Below are 15,603 nucleotides of genomic sequence, written 5' to 3' on the forward strand. Positions count from 1 at the left end.
AACATAAATTATAAGGAAGTTGATAATGATGAGAAGGGGGAGTATTGATATGTGCAAATTATGCAATTGATTTGGTCTGCTCATTTCTGTAGCTGTTCATTATTAATTTATTATCATAGAGGACGTGATATGCGCAATATGTCCATCATTGATACCTACCTATGTTCACAAATGATAAGATATAAGTTGTCCTTGGTACTAATATTATTTTCTACTACGCTGTTACAAATTAATGTAAAATTTGAATCTGAAAGTTATTCGACCAGAAATTAAATTTAGGGTTGTTTATCAAGGCTTAGATTTCGTTTCATTTGTTATTTTTCGTTCAGAAGTAGCTATGTTTATTTTGTAAATGTCCCGATAAATGAGTAAAACATATCTAATTTTTTAATCCAGTGAAACCAAAATTAGCTAAATTAATACAATGATACCTATATTTATTATTCACGAAAAATGTTTTAAAACATCTATAGTTAATATTATTGTTGGATATTTCTAGTTACAAGCTTACAACCTTTCGGATCCAATTTCTTATTTATTCTTACTATTTACCGTCATATTATATTACATTAAAGATTTTTTGATGGTAGCTTTATATTTAAGTACACTTAAAATCGACATAGTATCACTGGGTACCAACGCCCCACTAAACAATTTAACAATTTACACTCATCATAACTTATTACTGTAATAATTTGCATACCAGATGGTTGTAAGTGGATTTTATTGAATTCCTTGACCATAATTAAGTTAAAATAATTGTCTGTATAGTATAATAGTATACATAAATAAATTATTAAGTAAATAATTTGTATGTTTATTGTAATATAATATACATATTTACAATTTAAATTCCTATTTAACCAACATGTAATCATCATTTGGATAAAACAAAAACAAATGTTTCATAATATTGATGTTACGTAAACAATTTAAATCCATAAAATTACCTTTGCATCCCACAAATGTATGTTTTCTAAAAAAAATTAAATCAGTTTTCATAAATAGATCTATGGTAGACAAAATAATCGTGAAAACCTAGTCATATGTGAATAGCATGCATGACTTATAGCCTTATAGAACATAAATAGGTAACACTTAGTTCATATTTTGAAGAAAGGGTGTCTGTTTTAATTTTTTTTTATCTTAAATAATTTTCATGATTAACGAATAAATTGAATTTTTTTTCAAGAAGGTATTATAAATATTTTAGGGGGATGGGGTTCATTATATGTTCAACCCCCGAGAGTGGATGAAATTTAAATGTGTGACTTGAATTTTACTTATTCTATAGCCTGAAATATTTTAAGCAATGCATGTATTCAACTTTTGTATAAAAATTTACCTTAATGTCAGAATCAGATAAGTGGCATTTTATAAAATTCATTAGTAACTGCGATTTGTATTGCTGCAGTTTCTATCAACCTATACTTTAGCTATTTTCATCTTAACTTATTAAAGATTGAAAAGTATTTAAAAATGTCTGTATTTATCAGAATAGTGGTTATTTTTCTTTCTAAAATTCTGAAACTTTTGTATACTAGTTTTCAGACTTAATGTATAACAATGTATGAAGTTCAATTATTTTGTCATTAAAAGCTGGTAAGTAAGTGATGGATGCCACTCTGCAGTACAGTAGGTTACTGTAATGGATGGTCTTAAATTTGAATTCAATGATCATTGTATACGAAAAACGATTCTGAGTGGAGATGGTTTATCAATCTAGGATATGTTATACTGTATTAATTATTATATTGCTATAATTTAAAAAAAAAAAAGTCGTCCGTAATTATTTAATATTATAAAATTGTGAAATCGTACGTTTTTTCCTTTAAGCGCTTTTATTTTGAGTACCGTTTCGAAAATCGAAAAATGACTTTTCTAAATTATCAGCTCAAGAACATTACCTTTCAGAAAAGATGCTACACTTGATACTTTTGAGCAAGTTTAGAGGGAGAAAACAGAAAAAGTGTTTACAGAATAAAAAATAAAAATAAATAAACATCATTGTAAAACCAATACATTCCTCGTTCCGCTCAGAATCTAAAATAATAATTGAAACAAAGTACAATAAATAAAATTCCATATACATTAATTTGTATTAAAGAGTATTTATAACAATATTTTGTGCGCAGATTAATGAAATTTCGTTCGTCTAGACATACCTATTATTATTTACCAACTGTACGATGTTTAACGAATTTATAACGATCTAAGAAACTTATTTATTTATTAGTATTGTTAATCGAGGGATACATTAAGGATTCTTCATATTAAATGTGAATATAAGTATGATATAAAGAGATAATTATTTTTGAATTAATAAAATCTATTAGAATCTGCTGTAAAGGTAAAACAATATAATATGGTAGTTAAAATGCTAAATTTCACCTTAGCCATTATTGCCATTATATATACTATTATATACATATATTGTCGTATTGATGTATATATGCAATATTTTAAATACTGTCAATATTTTTAAAATTACTTTTCAATCTGTTGAACTGTTATGACATTTACTATTTACATCATTATTTGTCGATAATATTAGAAACACTTAAAAATAATATATATTATATATTTAAGAAAAGAGCACTCATTTTGAATTGGATGGTTTTACTTTATTTATATTACCGATAAATGTTCTCAATCGTCATTATATATTTACAAAGGTTAGAAAGTAGACAGTAGATATATAATAATATAATTATTGTAATTATTTCGCTTTGTTCCACGTTCGTTAATTATTATTTCCATTTTTTATTTAAGAAAAACTATTAAGTAAATTAATTTCAATAGTAGTTATATCACACTAAAATTATATTTATTTTATAGAATATATTTGTCACAGTAATAATATTGTGTTTTAGATTGGTCGAACAATGGATATTATATAATAATAATATCTAAACTGAACTACTAAAGTAAATATTTTATTAATAGGTACATACTCGTTATTCGACCTATAGCCCGACGAATAATGATGTTTACGTCAAAAATCGACGTACATACATATTTTTTTACAAATATAGTTAATTATAGGTAAGCTTAGAGTAAATACATGAAATACGTATATATACACATATATGTATATGTTGTATATGTTCGATTAAAGCTATTAACACCATAAACCATAATAAAGAACATTGTAAACGAATTTGAAATGTATTATGTATATGATAAATTTCATTAGATTATGATACTTAAAACGCTCACTATGTTTCGTAAATTATTTTAAATCGTTGCTCATAAGTGTTTTAAAAATATTTTGAATATCTACTTTTTATTTATTTATATAAATCAACACTCAAACGGAAAATTTAACAAAAATTAAATAGAGTCATAGAGATTTAATGAAACATAAATTTGTAACATATTTAGTAAATGCATTAATGGCCAAATAACAAAAAATAGTTGGGGATCCTCGACCATCGGGCGGCATTTTTCTCCGGGCAAGTCACGGTGTCCGGAGAACAAGTGCCGCCATCCCCCCACTCCGGGCATGGCAGAAACCTACGAGTGCCCCAATAGAAATTCTGCCAAAACTCTCACCAACGTGTAAAACTAACCTACAGTTCCATAACTACCTACAGTACTACCCCCTTTCCAATGGCCTTAGTTGCCGCGGGATAATTAAAAAAATAAAAAAATAAAAAAATAATTAAAGCTAAGTAATTCCTATAATTCATAAGATGTATCATTCGGTGAAGTGGGTGATTTTGTCTAATGACTGATTTAAAGCAAAGTTCAAAATTTAACCAGAAATCTCACAAAAATCGCTCTTATATTCGTAAGCGCGCCTTTCACTCGCCGTTTTGTTATAACTTATAAGCCATTAAACACGTATCCACCATGCACATATTGTGACCACCGCTTTTCTCCCTTCCAATTTTATTTAAAAAAACGGCTCTATGCAAATTTTTGACTTAAATTTGACATTTCTTCCAATTATTTCTTTCTTAACATCCATTCCTTATTTACAATAAAAATACAAAGCAAAATAGTGCTTCTCTTTCACGCACTTAATAATTATCAATCGGTTATGTATATAGGTATCTATATATACTCTATATGGTTCATACGCATACCTATATATTATTATAATTTGCATGGTAAACATTTATTAGTACTATTATACATATTATATTGTCAAATACCTAGCTTGAAATAATAATTATAGAATCATTATTATTAATAATGACAGTGTTTTTTCAGCGTATAATGATATTGAGCGCGTGGGATCGATGGTTGTCATAATTCCATATATATAAATTATTAATATTATATTAAAATTACGATACATCTTCCATCTATGCAATATATAGTGTCAGTTATATCACATCCATATATAGTACTGTCCGCATATTTAAAATAAACAAAATATATTTTTATTGTTTTGATTAAAACGTCGTCACAGCTGATATGCGATGATGTGGCGTGTGTTGAAATTATTCAATTAAAACTTAAAAGTAACTTGTGTTAAATTTTTTAATTCGCTTTGATGATACAGTTTATAAGCACACAGACCTGTAAAAAATACTTTTAAAAAGTATTTGAGTAAATACTCAAATACATTTTTTTTTAAGTATTTAAAATACTACTCAAATACTTCAGTTGTATAGTATTTCAAATACTACTCAAATACTTTTTTAAAGTATTTGGAATACTTTTCAAATACTTTTTGTTTTTAAATTAGATTTCTAATTAACGTAATATAAACACAAAGTAAGTTAATAATCAATTTAATTTTATTAATCAATTAAATAAATGTTTATTACATTTTAAAAACATTATGTATTCAAAATTTTGGTCCGTCATACTGCTTCTTTTTTTTGTCATGGTTGCTCCACCCACACTAAATACCCGCTCCACTAAAGCGCTGCTTGGCAATGGAGTATTGAATTTGATGAAAACCTATTTAAATAATGTAAAATAATGTTAATATTAAACACTTATACTAAAATCAATAAATAATACCTATATAAAAAATAAAACTATCATTAAAAAATCAGAAATAGTTCTTACTTTTTTAATTGTCGGTAAAAGATTTAAAATGTTTATATCTTTAGTTGAAGATGTTCCCAAATATTGATCTATTTCTTTATTTAAATTAGTGTCATAGTCATCAGAAGTTTGAGACCAAAACTGAAAAAATGTAGAAGAAGGATCTTCTAAATTATTCTTTTCAACAGTTTCAATCTCAAATGTATTATCTTCATTGTAGTTGGCAATAATATTTTTTCAGCCAAATATTTCGAATAAAAATAAATTGTTCGGAAAAAAACCAAAGTATTCAATACAAATAAGTACTCAATACAAAAAAAAGTATTTAAAATACCATTCAAAATACTTTATGCTGAAAGTATTTAAAAAGTTATTCAATACTTAAAAAAGTATTTGAATACTTTTACTCAAATACTTTACAGGACTGTAAGCACAACAACTAATGACCAACAACTATTGAATTACCTTGAAATGTTGTTATATTAAATTAATAACGTGATGGTAAATAATTTTTAACTCCAATGATGCTTATTTAGTCCATATAGCGTAGATATAGAATATATTATCAATATAAATAATAAATAGTTATTTGTAATTTGGATTCATTCGTGAGATATATGTGTGGCTGCAGTATATATACATATATTTGTTGCATATACAATAATTATTTGAAGTGCATTTACTTATTTAATATTGTTTTTATACTACCTATAGTAGGTATATGATACTTGCAATGTCGTATTTTTAATGCACCTCTCTTTATTGGGGTTGGTGTAGGGTTGATATGTTAAGCCGGGACGAATATTTTTTTTTTTTTTTTATTGGAAAAATCATACTACTTCTTCATGTCTAATCAACAATTTGAACATCATATTTTCTGTAACAAACAATTGATATAGTTGGAATGGGCAGAACTCTTACGTCTATTAACAACTTATACTTATGCTCATGAAGTAAAATCTAACTAAATTAAAATTGAAACATTTTTTTTTCCAATTTCGTGCGTTGCTTACTATAATAATGATAGTATAATTATATTTTTTAAATTTTTATCCATCAATCGATCATACTACATAATATAGTATATACATAAAAATTTTAGTTACGTTATATTATATTTAAACACAATGAAATCTCATAACATTTTACCACCCTTTAAGTTCCATCAATGGGGGTCAGCACTAAGCAATTTCCCATTCTAATTACCTAACCTGTTTGGTTACATCGCCTTCTTGAACTGCTTAAACATTTCCGAGGAAAAAAATGTGATTTAGATTTTAGATATTCACAATTGCATAGTGGTTAAACTCGTTATTAATATTTTTCTATGATTTATTTCATTTGTAAAAAATATTTCACCCACAAACCACAATATTGTATTTAGTATTTGCTATATTTTTAGTACTGCAATAGTATTATATGATTATAATTTATATTGTTGTGTTTCATACGTTGTTACTTATATAATATACGCATATTTATGCATGTTATTCTTTGGCAAAATTTAAATTAATCTGTGTACTTTTGTATTATATTTTACGTATAGGTAAATACTTTTTAAACGTTGAGTATGAAAAAAATACTGTGTTTTATAATATGATCGCAACGGATATTGACTCGGTGTTGATAAAAAACTGGCAAAACTATATCATTGATCGACGGTTAAAGTTATAAGAAGTAAAATATCTATAGTTTAAAATGCATGCATGTATTTAATCAAATACATTAATTAAATCATTACCTGGTTAAAATATAGAAGTGATCCAAATGTTCAATTCAATATAGGTATGAATATTCATAATAACTTTTTTTTTCAATTAATAAATGTAAAGTTTAACAAAACCATTCATGGGTGATTGCAATGGTGTACCTTTAATTATTAACTAACTGGTTTTTTTTTTTGTTCATTGTCAAATCATATCTATTTCAACAAAAATTGTAATGTTTAATGATGATTACATCATCCATAATCATTCTTAGTATTAATAAATCCAATGAATATTTATTAATTTTTATTTTTAAATAATTTACCTAGCATTTATAACCAAATATTATCATTTTTAAATTCAGTAAAAAAGATTTTGAATTCAATTTAATTTCAATTTGTATATTGCTTCTTTATACATTATACATGTATAACGTGTGCATTTATTACTATTTACTAATATTTAACTGGTTTTTACAAAAATATTATAACGTATTATTGTATACAGTTCTGTTTATCAATTACATTTACCATTTAAAATGTATATAGATTTATAGTGTAAAAAAAGTGTCTATAGATACAAATTTTACCGGCATGCCACAATAAATTACAACTAATAAGCAATAAGTGATTCACTCTGCCGAATTTCCGTCACTTCAGGATGGTTCCTTCAATCGTGTATTCGTGTTTATGTTATATATTCTTTTCTTTTTCCCATCTTTCTTGTGCAAAGGGTTTTTTTTTATAGGTGTGTTATATTATTTTTATTTTTAGAACGATGTATTATTATATGTATTAGCTTATGGCTAATAAACGATGTATAATTTAACAATTATTCGTATAGGGGACTTCTCGGACAGACTAAGACGTCATCGCCTGTGAAAATTTAGTGTCTTGAAATAAATGTCTGCATTAGGGGTTGATTCCCAGACAGGAAACAGTTTTTTTTTCGAAAATTAAATATTTAGTTCCGACACCTGAAATTTAAAATGTGGCATTTGATGTTTTTTGATTTTAGTCAAAACAACCTATCTAAAAGAATGCGCGTGTAGTGTGTACAGACAATATATTGTTTTGGGATTGGAGCCTCAGCAGTGTGAAACTGTCGGTTGGTTGTGCAGCTAGCGTATATTTTGGAAAAGAAAAAAGGAACGCGAAGAACTGCACACAAATCTCGGTCAGCGGTAGAAGGGTAGAGTGGGGTTAAGACGGGGTTGAATTGATAGTACGAGTATTTAATTTGAAAATGATAATAATATATTTTAACGCTGTTCGCCTATATAGTATAAACATTACGGCACGCGACAATGATAGTGCGGGTAACGTTGTGAACAGGCTGGCAGGTATAAAATGATTGGTAGGTACGCGTACTAACACCTATGCAATGTCTTACGACTGAACGCGCGCGCACCACCCCGCTGCGGACGTACGTGCATTGAGAGAGCGCGCGTGTGGATGCGTCGGGTGGGGATGCGGCGTTCGTGGCGGAGGGAAGGATGACGGGCCTCCGCTACCGGTGCTCGGGAGCGCTCCCATCGTCACAACGCGTTTGGCCGTGTGCAGGACGAGGAGGACGCAGCCGGGGCGCGCTCGATATCGTATATTATTATTGTATATCGCATTTGTACGTCGACGATTTTCCACGCGCGCGCGCCACAAAGCGTTTATATAGATCCTTTGAACGGCGGGTCGCACCCTCAGTCGTTCCTAGTACGCGGCTTGACGTGTAGCGGCGGACATATACGTAGGTACCTACCCACACCGTCGATCTTAGGTATTTTTGAGAGATTGAGAGCGAGCGAGTGACGAACATCACACGGCGCATCACGATATTATACTCGGCCTGGTCGACAGCGTTCCTGAGACCGATAACATTGTACGTGGTCACGACGTCCATTAACTTACTGTCCGTGGAATAGATTATGACCGAAAAACAAATGGTGAAAGACGCGGAAAAACAGGCGCCCACGCCTCAAAACCAGGTAAGACAAAAGATTGATTTTCCGCCGTTGTTATTATAATATTATATAATATTAGTATTGTTGTTGTATTGCTCACCACCAACCGCAGAGAGCAACCCCCTTTTTCTCTCTCGAATTCGCGTCTCCCCATCATACTGTATTATTTAGTGGTACGATCATATTATTTACATCGCGCGCTTTCCGCCCGGCAGCACCTTATCACAATTAATCGTCTTGGAAAAACTACTTTCATCTATACGGATCCAAGGGAACATAGTATACACAGACGTTTTATATTTTCTAAACTACCGCATAAGAATAGAATTATTACGATTCTTATAGCGTCGATGGGCAGTACTTTTCTAGTTGTTAATACATAAGGAAAATATACTTTTTTCAATTTTTCTGATTGCGTATCTCTACCAATAGTTGTAACTCATTGTTATTTTGACCATAGATTTTCCGTTACTCTGCGTGTATGAAAATATAGAATACCTAATTATTGTCATTGTTGGAGTCATGTTTTATGTATATATTTGTGTATATACCTATTGATTATTATTTATTGCAACATTATATCTATTAGATAATTGATTTGATTTTTTTTATTGAAAAAGGAATTAATTTTTTTTTTGTAGATATTGAGTTAAACACTATTAAATGTCTATTATCTAATTCTAATAAGTTATTTAAACCTCATATTGAAAAACTTGACGAGAAAAGGTTACATTATCTAATCGCAAATAAACATATATAGTATGCTATGGTAATAATGCCGAAAAAAACTGTAATAATTATGTATTTAGGTACCTAGCTAGGTATACCTACTTAGCTATTGCACATTGTAGTTTCGAAATATTTACTAATCCCTTGCATATTGTGTTAGTCAACAAAATGTTAATCTAATGTATTTAATATAAAACTAAGTACGTATTTTATATTGTTGTATAAGTTATAGTGTTTATAACTAAAATTGAAACATATGTATGTCTCTTGAATTAATGAAAAACATAATCTATGCGTATATATTATGGTACATAAATGCCGGTCGCCTGTACATAAAACACTGAATTCTAATATTTTTTCATGATTAATATTATACTGCTATTAATACAGATATATAAGTCGCGTAATGTATATGGGAGCATTTAAGTTCTATACATACGCTATTATAAATATTATATTAAATCTGCTTTTTTTTATTTTCAATACCATTCTTGACGTTTAGCTGAAATAGTCCTGTGTATAGACGAGTGAATTAATTTTAAGGTCAATTCAATAACCATTAAAAGTCGACTTGTCAGATAATATTATATTATCACGTATATAAAAGAAATATTGGTAAATTGAGAGTAATGAATATATTATTTACTGGGACGTGATAATTATGAGGTCACATAATGTGACATATTATGTACGCGGATGAATATTCAACGACAATATTTACACTTTAAAGCTTTGAACCCGATTGAGTATTAATAATCAAAAATGATTTCAGTCTAAAGATAATTCAATGGAAACAATGTTTCGAATTCATTATTATTTTATACAATTATTATTTATTGACAACAATGACTGTGGTCATTCATCTTTTAAATTCATACCATTTGAATATGGTAGTAATGACAAATTAATTTACGTTTTCGACGCCTCTATAATCGTAATATATAGATTATTAATTATTATTTTATAGCTAATCAAGATATAATTATTCAGTGAAATGGAAAATTTTGTAATATTGGAATTATGCAAATCATTTATAAATTATATTCATATAACATAATTTTTATGTGGCATCTGGAAATAAAAGACAAAAGTGCGTTTAATATTTTGTCATCCAGTTTAATAAATTTTGATTTTTGAATTTTTGTCTCATAACAGTCATAACCTTACTTTTGATAGCCTAATTTGTTTTTTAACTGAGGAAAAAATATGTCATACGTATAGTATCTTATTGGCTTTGAAGAGGCTTCACAATTTCTTAATTTTATTAAATTGTTATATATTGCAATTTACTTATATTACGTAACATTTTTTTTAAGTATTCATTATTGGTTTCCTACTTACCTATATTTATTCTCTCAAGTACTGTATTATGTACTAAGGCTATAAAGAAAAACATGCTATTAAAAAAATTTTCTGACTAAACCAGTATATACGATTTTATAGTGTTTAAGGGGAGGAAGAAATCATAGCCAAATGGCAGATATTAGTAGATAGGTCAAGAAATTTGAAGGGGTGGTTGGGTGATGGTGGAGAATAATTGAGAGTTATAATATTATAAGTAGGTATTACATTATGTAAAATTTGCACCTCAGCAGATCTTATACATTTTGATATATAATTCGAGACAAATTTTACTCAAGGTTATGAAGGTGTATATTAAGTAATTTACTGCACCGACATTTCAAAGTTATAAATTTTAATGAATACCATTTATTTGATACCTCAATACCTAGTTAATAATGTACAATTTTTCCTCAAATCAAAATAATTCTCATAGAATATAGCTGCGTGTATTGCATAATAATAACTATACATATCTATGTATATGAGTAACTAAATTACATTTTAATTAAATGTAAATTAAGTATTATTATTTTTTTTTAATTTTAAATTCAGATAATGATTGAATTACTTATTTTTTGAATACATTTATTTATTTATTTATAAGTCTTTCTAACATTTCAATGAGATCGATTTTTTTATAACAATGAAATAATGAAATACTTACTTATCCACAATTAATAGTTTTGTATTAAAAGTTGACCCCTTCTCCTTCAAACAAATCTGAGTGATATCTTATTTTTATCTGTACATTATCCGCCCCAATGTGTATAACACTAGTCTACTTGTGGCTGTTTTTAATACTCATAGTGTTTATAAGGAAATTATCAATAAAATAATTGGTTTTTAGTAAAAAAAAAATCCTCTGTGTGATATTTGCCTACGAAGAAAATATGCGAGTGTATATGCTGTATGATAGGTATATAACATTAATTGTAAATCGTAATATACCTAATATAATAAGTATTAGTTAACAATTTATATTATTATCGACTATTTAATGGTCATTATTTCTAATTGTATCGGGAATTTGAACTTAATACAAAATCATTAGCTTGACGAGCCGCATGTATTTGAGTATTTACACCTATTAATAAACGATAATCGATAATTATTAACAAATATATTTACGAAGAATTACCTACGTCAAAAAAGAAAAAAAAATATAAAGAAAATCTATTAATAATAATATTGTCCAGCAATTTTTTATAATGTAGGTACGTATTTCCGGACGTGTGTCCTATTGTATACGCAACTCGAAGTTAATTCCAATTATGTTATACACCGGAAATAGTTATCCGAAATGGTTTATGATGCGCTCTGACTACAATATTAGACTTATGAAATATTTTATTGTGTTTCTAGATAGAGATATACGCGTATCCGTTTGCATTTGTATACGGTTTTGTGTAATTTTTTCGTTTAGAACAAGTTTATAGTTTCCGATCAGGTTGCCGTGAAATAAAAAAATTAAATGATTGTATATTAATATGCACTTGAACCATACTTACAGTCTAGTTACAAACATTTAATTCCAAACGCCTTCGTCAAAATTAATGCGGTTATTATTATAAACGGACTAATAGGAGGTTTATTTCGAAAATCGGAGGTATAGGGTGGCGTCAAGGAGACAAAGGTGAAACAAATAGTGGTTTTGACTTTGGTTCACTGTATACTAATTGAGTCCCTACACCTGAACGGGAAAAAAATAATATACTAATTGAGTCCTGGGTTAGGAAACTAATAGTGTACGAATTGAGTCCAGGATTATTTTGAGTAAAATATAAAATCAACCATCCAGAGTCCAGACATGGCGGAAATTATGCCGCATAGCTGTGCCGCGCGTCAAAAGCCGCTCCAAATGGATATACCTATATATATTATATATGTATCACTTTCATATCATTTTTATTTATATTTAATGCTATGTTTTATTCAGTCCATCCAAACATTTACCAATTTATAAATATTTCGTTGAATGTACAATGCGAAACGTATATAAAAATTAGAAGTGTTCATATAATTAATAAAAGAAATTATATAAAAGAAAAAGAAATCATTGAACAAATTCAGCTGTTGCAATCGAACACAATAACTAGATTTGAATATATACGATGTTGATCCCATACATTTTTACTGGTATAAAAATGTAATTTTATCATCTATTTTTATTTAATTTATACAATATCTGCTAGTAAAATATTTTTAACCATACCTGTAGAATTTTTTGTTACAGACAGACTGAGATGACAGTCCTAAATCTGTAAAAATGGGAAGGAAAATGTTTTTTTTTTTTTAATTTGATGGGACTCGGTTAGTATTAAAACATGGACTCAATGTCTCAATTGGTATATATCTTAAAACAATCCGGCACTCAATTTGTCATAAAAGGTTATACTTGGACTCAGTTCGTGTGCAGCCATTTAGTTCGGTCAGTTTATTAGGATCAAGCACAGAGTAATAATAATAATAGTAATAATAGGGATCAGGTCTGTGAGTTACATGTATAACAACTGCAGTGCAGTCTAGTAGTCTACCGGAAACGCATATTATTTTACATTGTGTATAATCACGGTGCGTGGCTATAGGTACCTACATACCTGTAATGTGTCTCGCGTTTCCGCATTGGTGCCTACAGAAAAATAAAACATAAACACATATTTTATAACAAATGTATAGGTATTCTATTTTATGAAGTTCACATAAATTAATTACAACTGATATGTACGTTTTAATTTCATTAATATTATCGTTTCCGTCGAGGTGCAGCACAATATTTTTGTCTAAAAATTTAAAATCTAATACTATTTATCGTTTATTTTTATTTTTAAGCTCACAATTTTAATTGTTTAACGTTTTATTTTTGTAGTGAATACATGTATTTATGCATAAACATATTAGTTACAATCAAAAGGTATTAGGTATATCTATTGAATTGAATATAAAATTGAAATTGCTATAATTATGTAAGTTTGTCAAAAATGATAATTAGATATTATTCAAATGTTTATATTGTTAATTTTTCCTTAGCTTCCAATGTCCTATATATACAAAGAATAATAAACCTCTCGATGATAAATGATATTTTTATATTTATATCTTAAATCAAAACATGTCTTTGGTATTTGGTATACTATTTTCTAATAATTGGTTATACATTTTTATAAACTGATTTAACATCATCCAATCAATTGCATATTTGCATGGATCAAAACCGTGATCACAATACAAAAAATTGTGCATGCAGCGGGTCGCTAAAATAATTTTGGCAACAGAAGCCGGTTATATTCGCATTGTTGTTCGAAATATTCTCCATTTACAGCCGACAGGATACCACACGAATTTTAAATCACATGTCGAGCTCATTAGAGGCGATAATTAAATATTTTATTATTCTATGTTTTAATTATTAATATTAGATATAAGATTAAAAACTAGTTGACAAACGTAAAATCACATGGCATTATTATAGTGTGTGTTTTTTAAGTGTAACATATCTTATTAAAACGTGGAATGATAGAGCATGTTAACACGTTATGTGTTAATAGTGTGTTTATACCTTTACTTTTTACTATACGTACTATACCATTATGCTATTATATTTTTTACGACAATATTTTAATTGGTCTGAGTATTATTTTTCATATCGTATTAAAATTGCCAACTTTTTAATTTATCAGAAAACATAATATTTTAACGAGTTAAGTAGCTATATACTTGCTTGATTATAAGTAGCTAAAGTTTCACATTATTGATTAGTTTCATATTTAAAGCCAAATTAATGATTATAATAAAATCAGTATGTGTATGAACTAGTTAATGGTAGATATTACTAGGTAGTTAAGGAAGTTATACAAGTAAAATCATTTACGACGATGTTATTATTCGCCCCTTAATAAATATTTTACTTAAAGTCTGTACTAGCTACTTTCATTTACTTTTATGTCTTTTCTGTAAAAAAAACTTTCTATGCAGTGGGCTTAACAGTTATCTCATAGTATCTACAATATCTATAATATATTAATATGAATAAAAAGGTAAAAATAAAATATATTTACAACCTATTTCACCTTACTTTTGTGATTTTTTTTCCGATAACCTACATATTTGATGAACCGAATAGTTGTTTTCAATCAATGTTTATAATGGTAAATACTATGTGCATATAGGTATTATATTATTTAACTTGTAAGCGCGTGACATATTTGTGATTACAATGTTTTAATAAGTACAATAATATCGTTCATCAAGACTCATGATTATTATTAACATTTTATATTTTAACGGGTTATAACTTTAAAAGAATAATCTCGGTAATTCAACCAAGTTTTACAACTGCATTGCATACCGTATATACCACGGTATAAGTATAACTACTCTAATACCAAAATGTTAACATAAAATCGATATTCGAAGATATTTTCCGTCGTTTAAAATATATAAGTCGTATTAGTTATATTTTCCCCTTAAAATTATCTATCCGTTTATGTATTTCAGGCAGACGATAAAATACGTGAACATTTAGCGGTCACTTGTAATATATGATAACATCGAATAATAATCGCGGTCGAATAAATCGTAAGTTTAGAGAGTAAGAGTGCGCGAAGGTTAAAGTTTATCGAACTCTGTACATTTATTTCGATGGACTCTTATTAATAATAATTTCTGCGCCAGATTAGATAACGAAATAACCCGTCCTGCACCGCGGCCAAGGCGGTTTCCAACTCTGTTTTTTTTTACCTCCATCCGTAGTCTTAGGTATGGTTATCATCGGACACCGTGGTTTCACTATACTTCAAATAATTTTTTATAACGATTTCAAACTATCGTTACCAATGTTACACAGCTTACGATATGTCCGTG

At 28.1% G+C, this 15,603-nt stretch overlaps 1 protein-coding gene across 2 annotated transcripts in view; it reads left to right on the plus strand.

Moving 5' to 3' along the window:
- LOC107168168 (Glucose transporter 1) overlaps window positions 1-15,603 on the plus strand; it is a 63,561-nt gene that overhangs the window by 14,498 nt on the left and 33,460 nt on the right. Inside the window, exon 1 of one of the 2 annotated variants that reach the window (XM_015517483.2) lies at window positions 8,251-8,694. The exons of the other annotated variant lie outside the window; for it this stretch is intronic. Within the exon in view, the coding sequence (XP_015372969.1) occupies window positions 8,635-8,694 (60 nt within the window). The 5' untranslated portion in view covers window positions 8,251-8,634. Of the gene's footprint in view, window positions 1-8,250; window positions 8,695-15,603 lie in introns of those variants that run through there. 2 annotated transcript variants of the gene reach the window in all.

This window comes from Diuraphis noxia, unplaced genomic scaffold (genome assembly GCF_037042655.1).
Source record: "Diuraphis noxia isolate RWA-SAM2 unplaced genomic scaffold, SU_Dnox_SAM2 contig0005, whole genome shotgun sequence".
In the NCBI taxonomy this organism is placed as follows: domain Eukaryota; kingdom Metazoa; phylum Arthropoda; class Insecta; order Hemiptera; family Aphididae; genus Diuraphis; species Diuraphis noxia.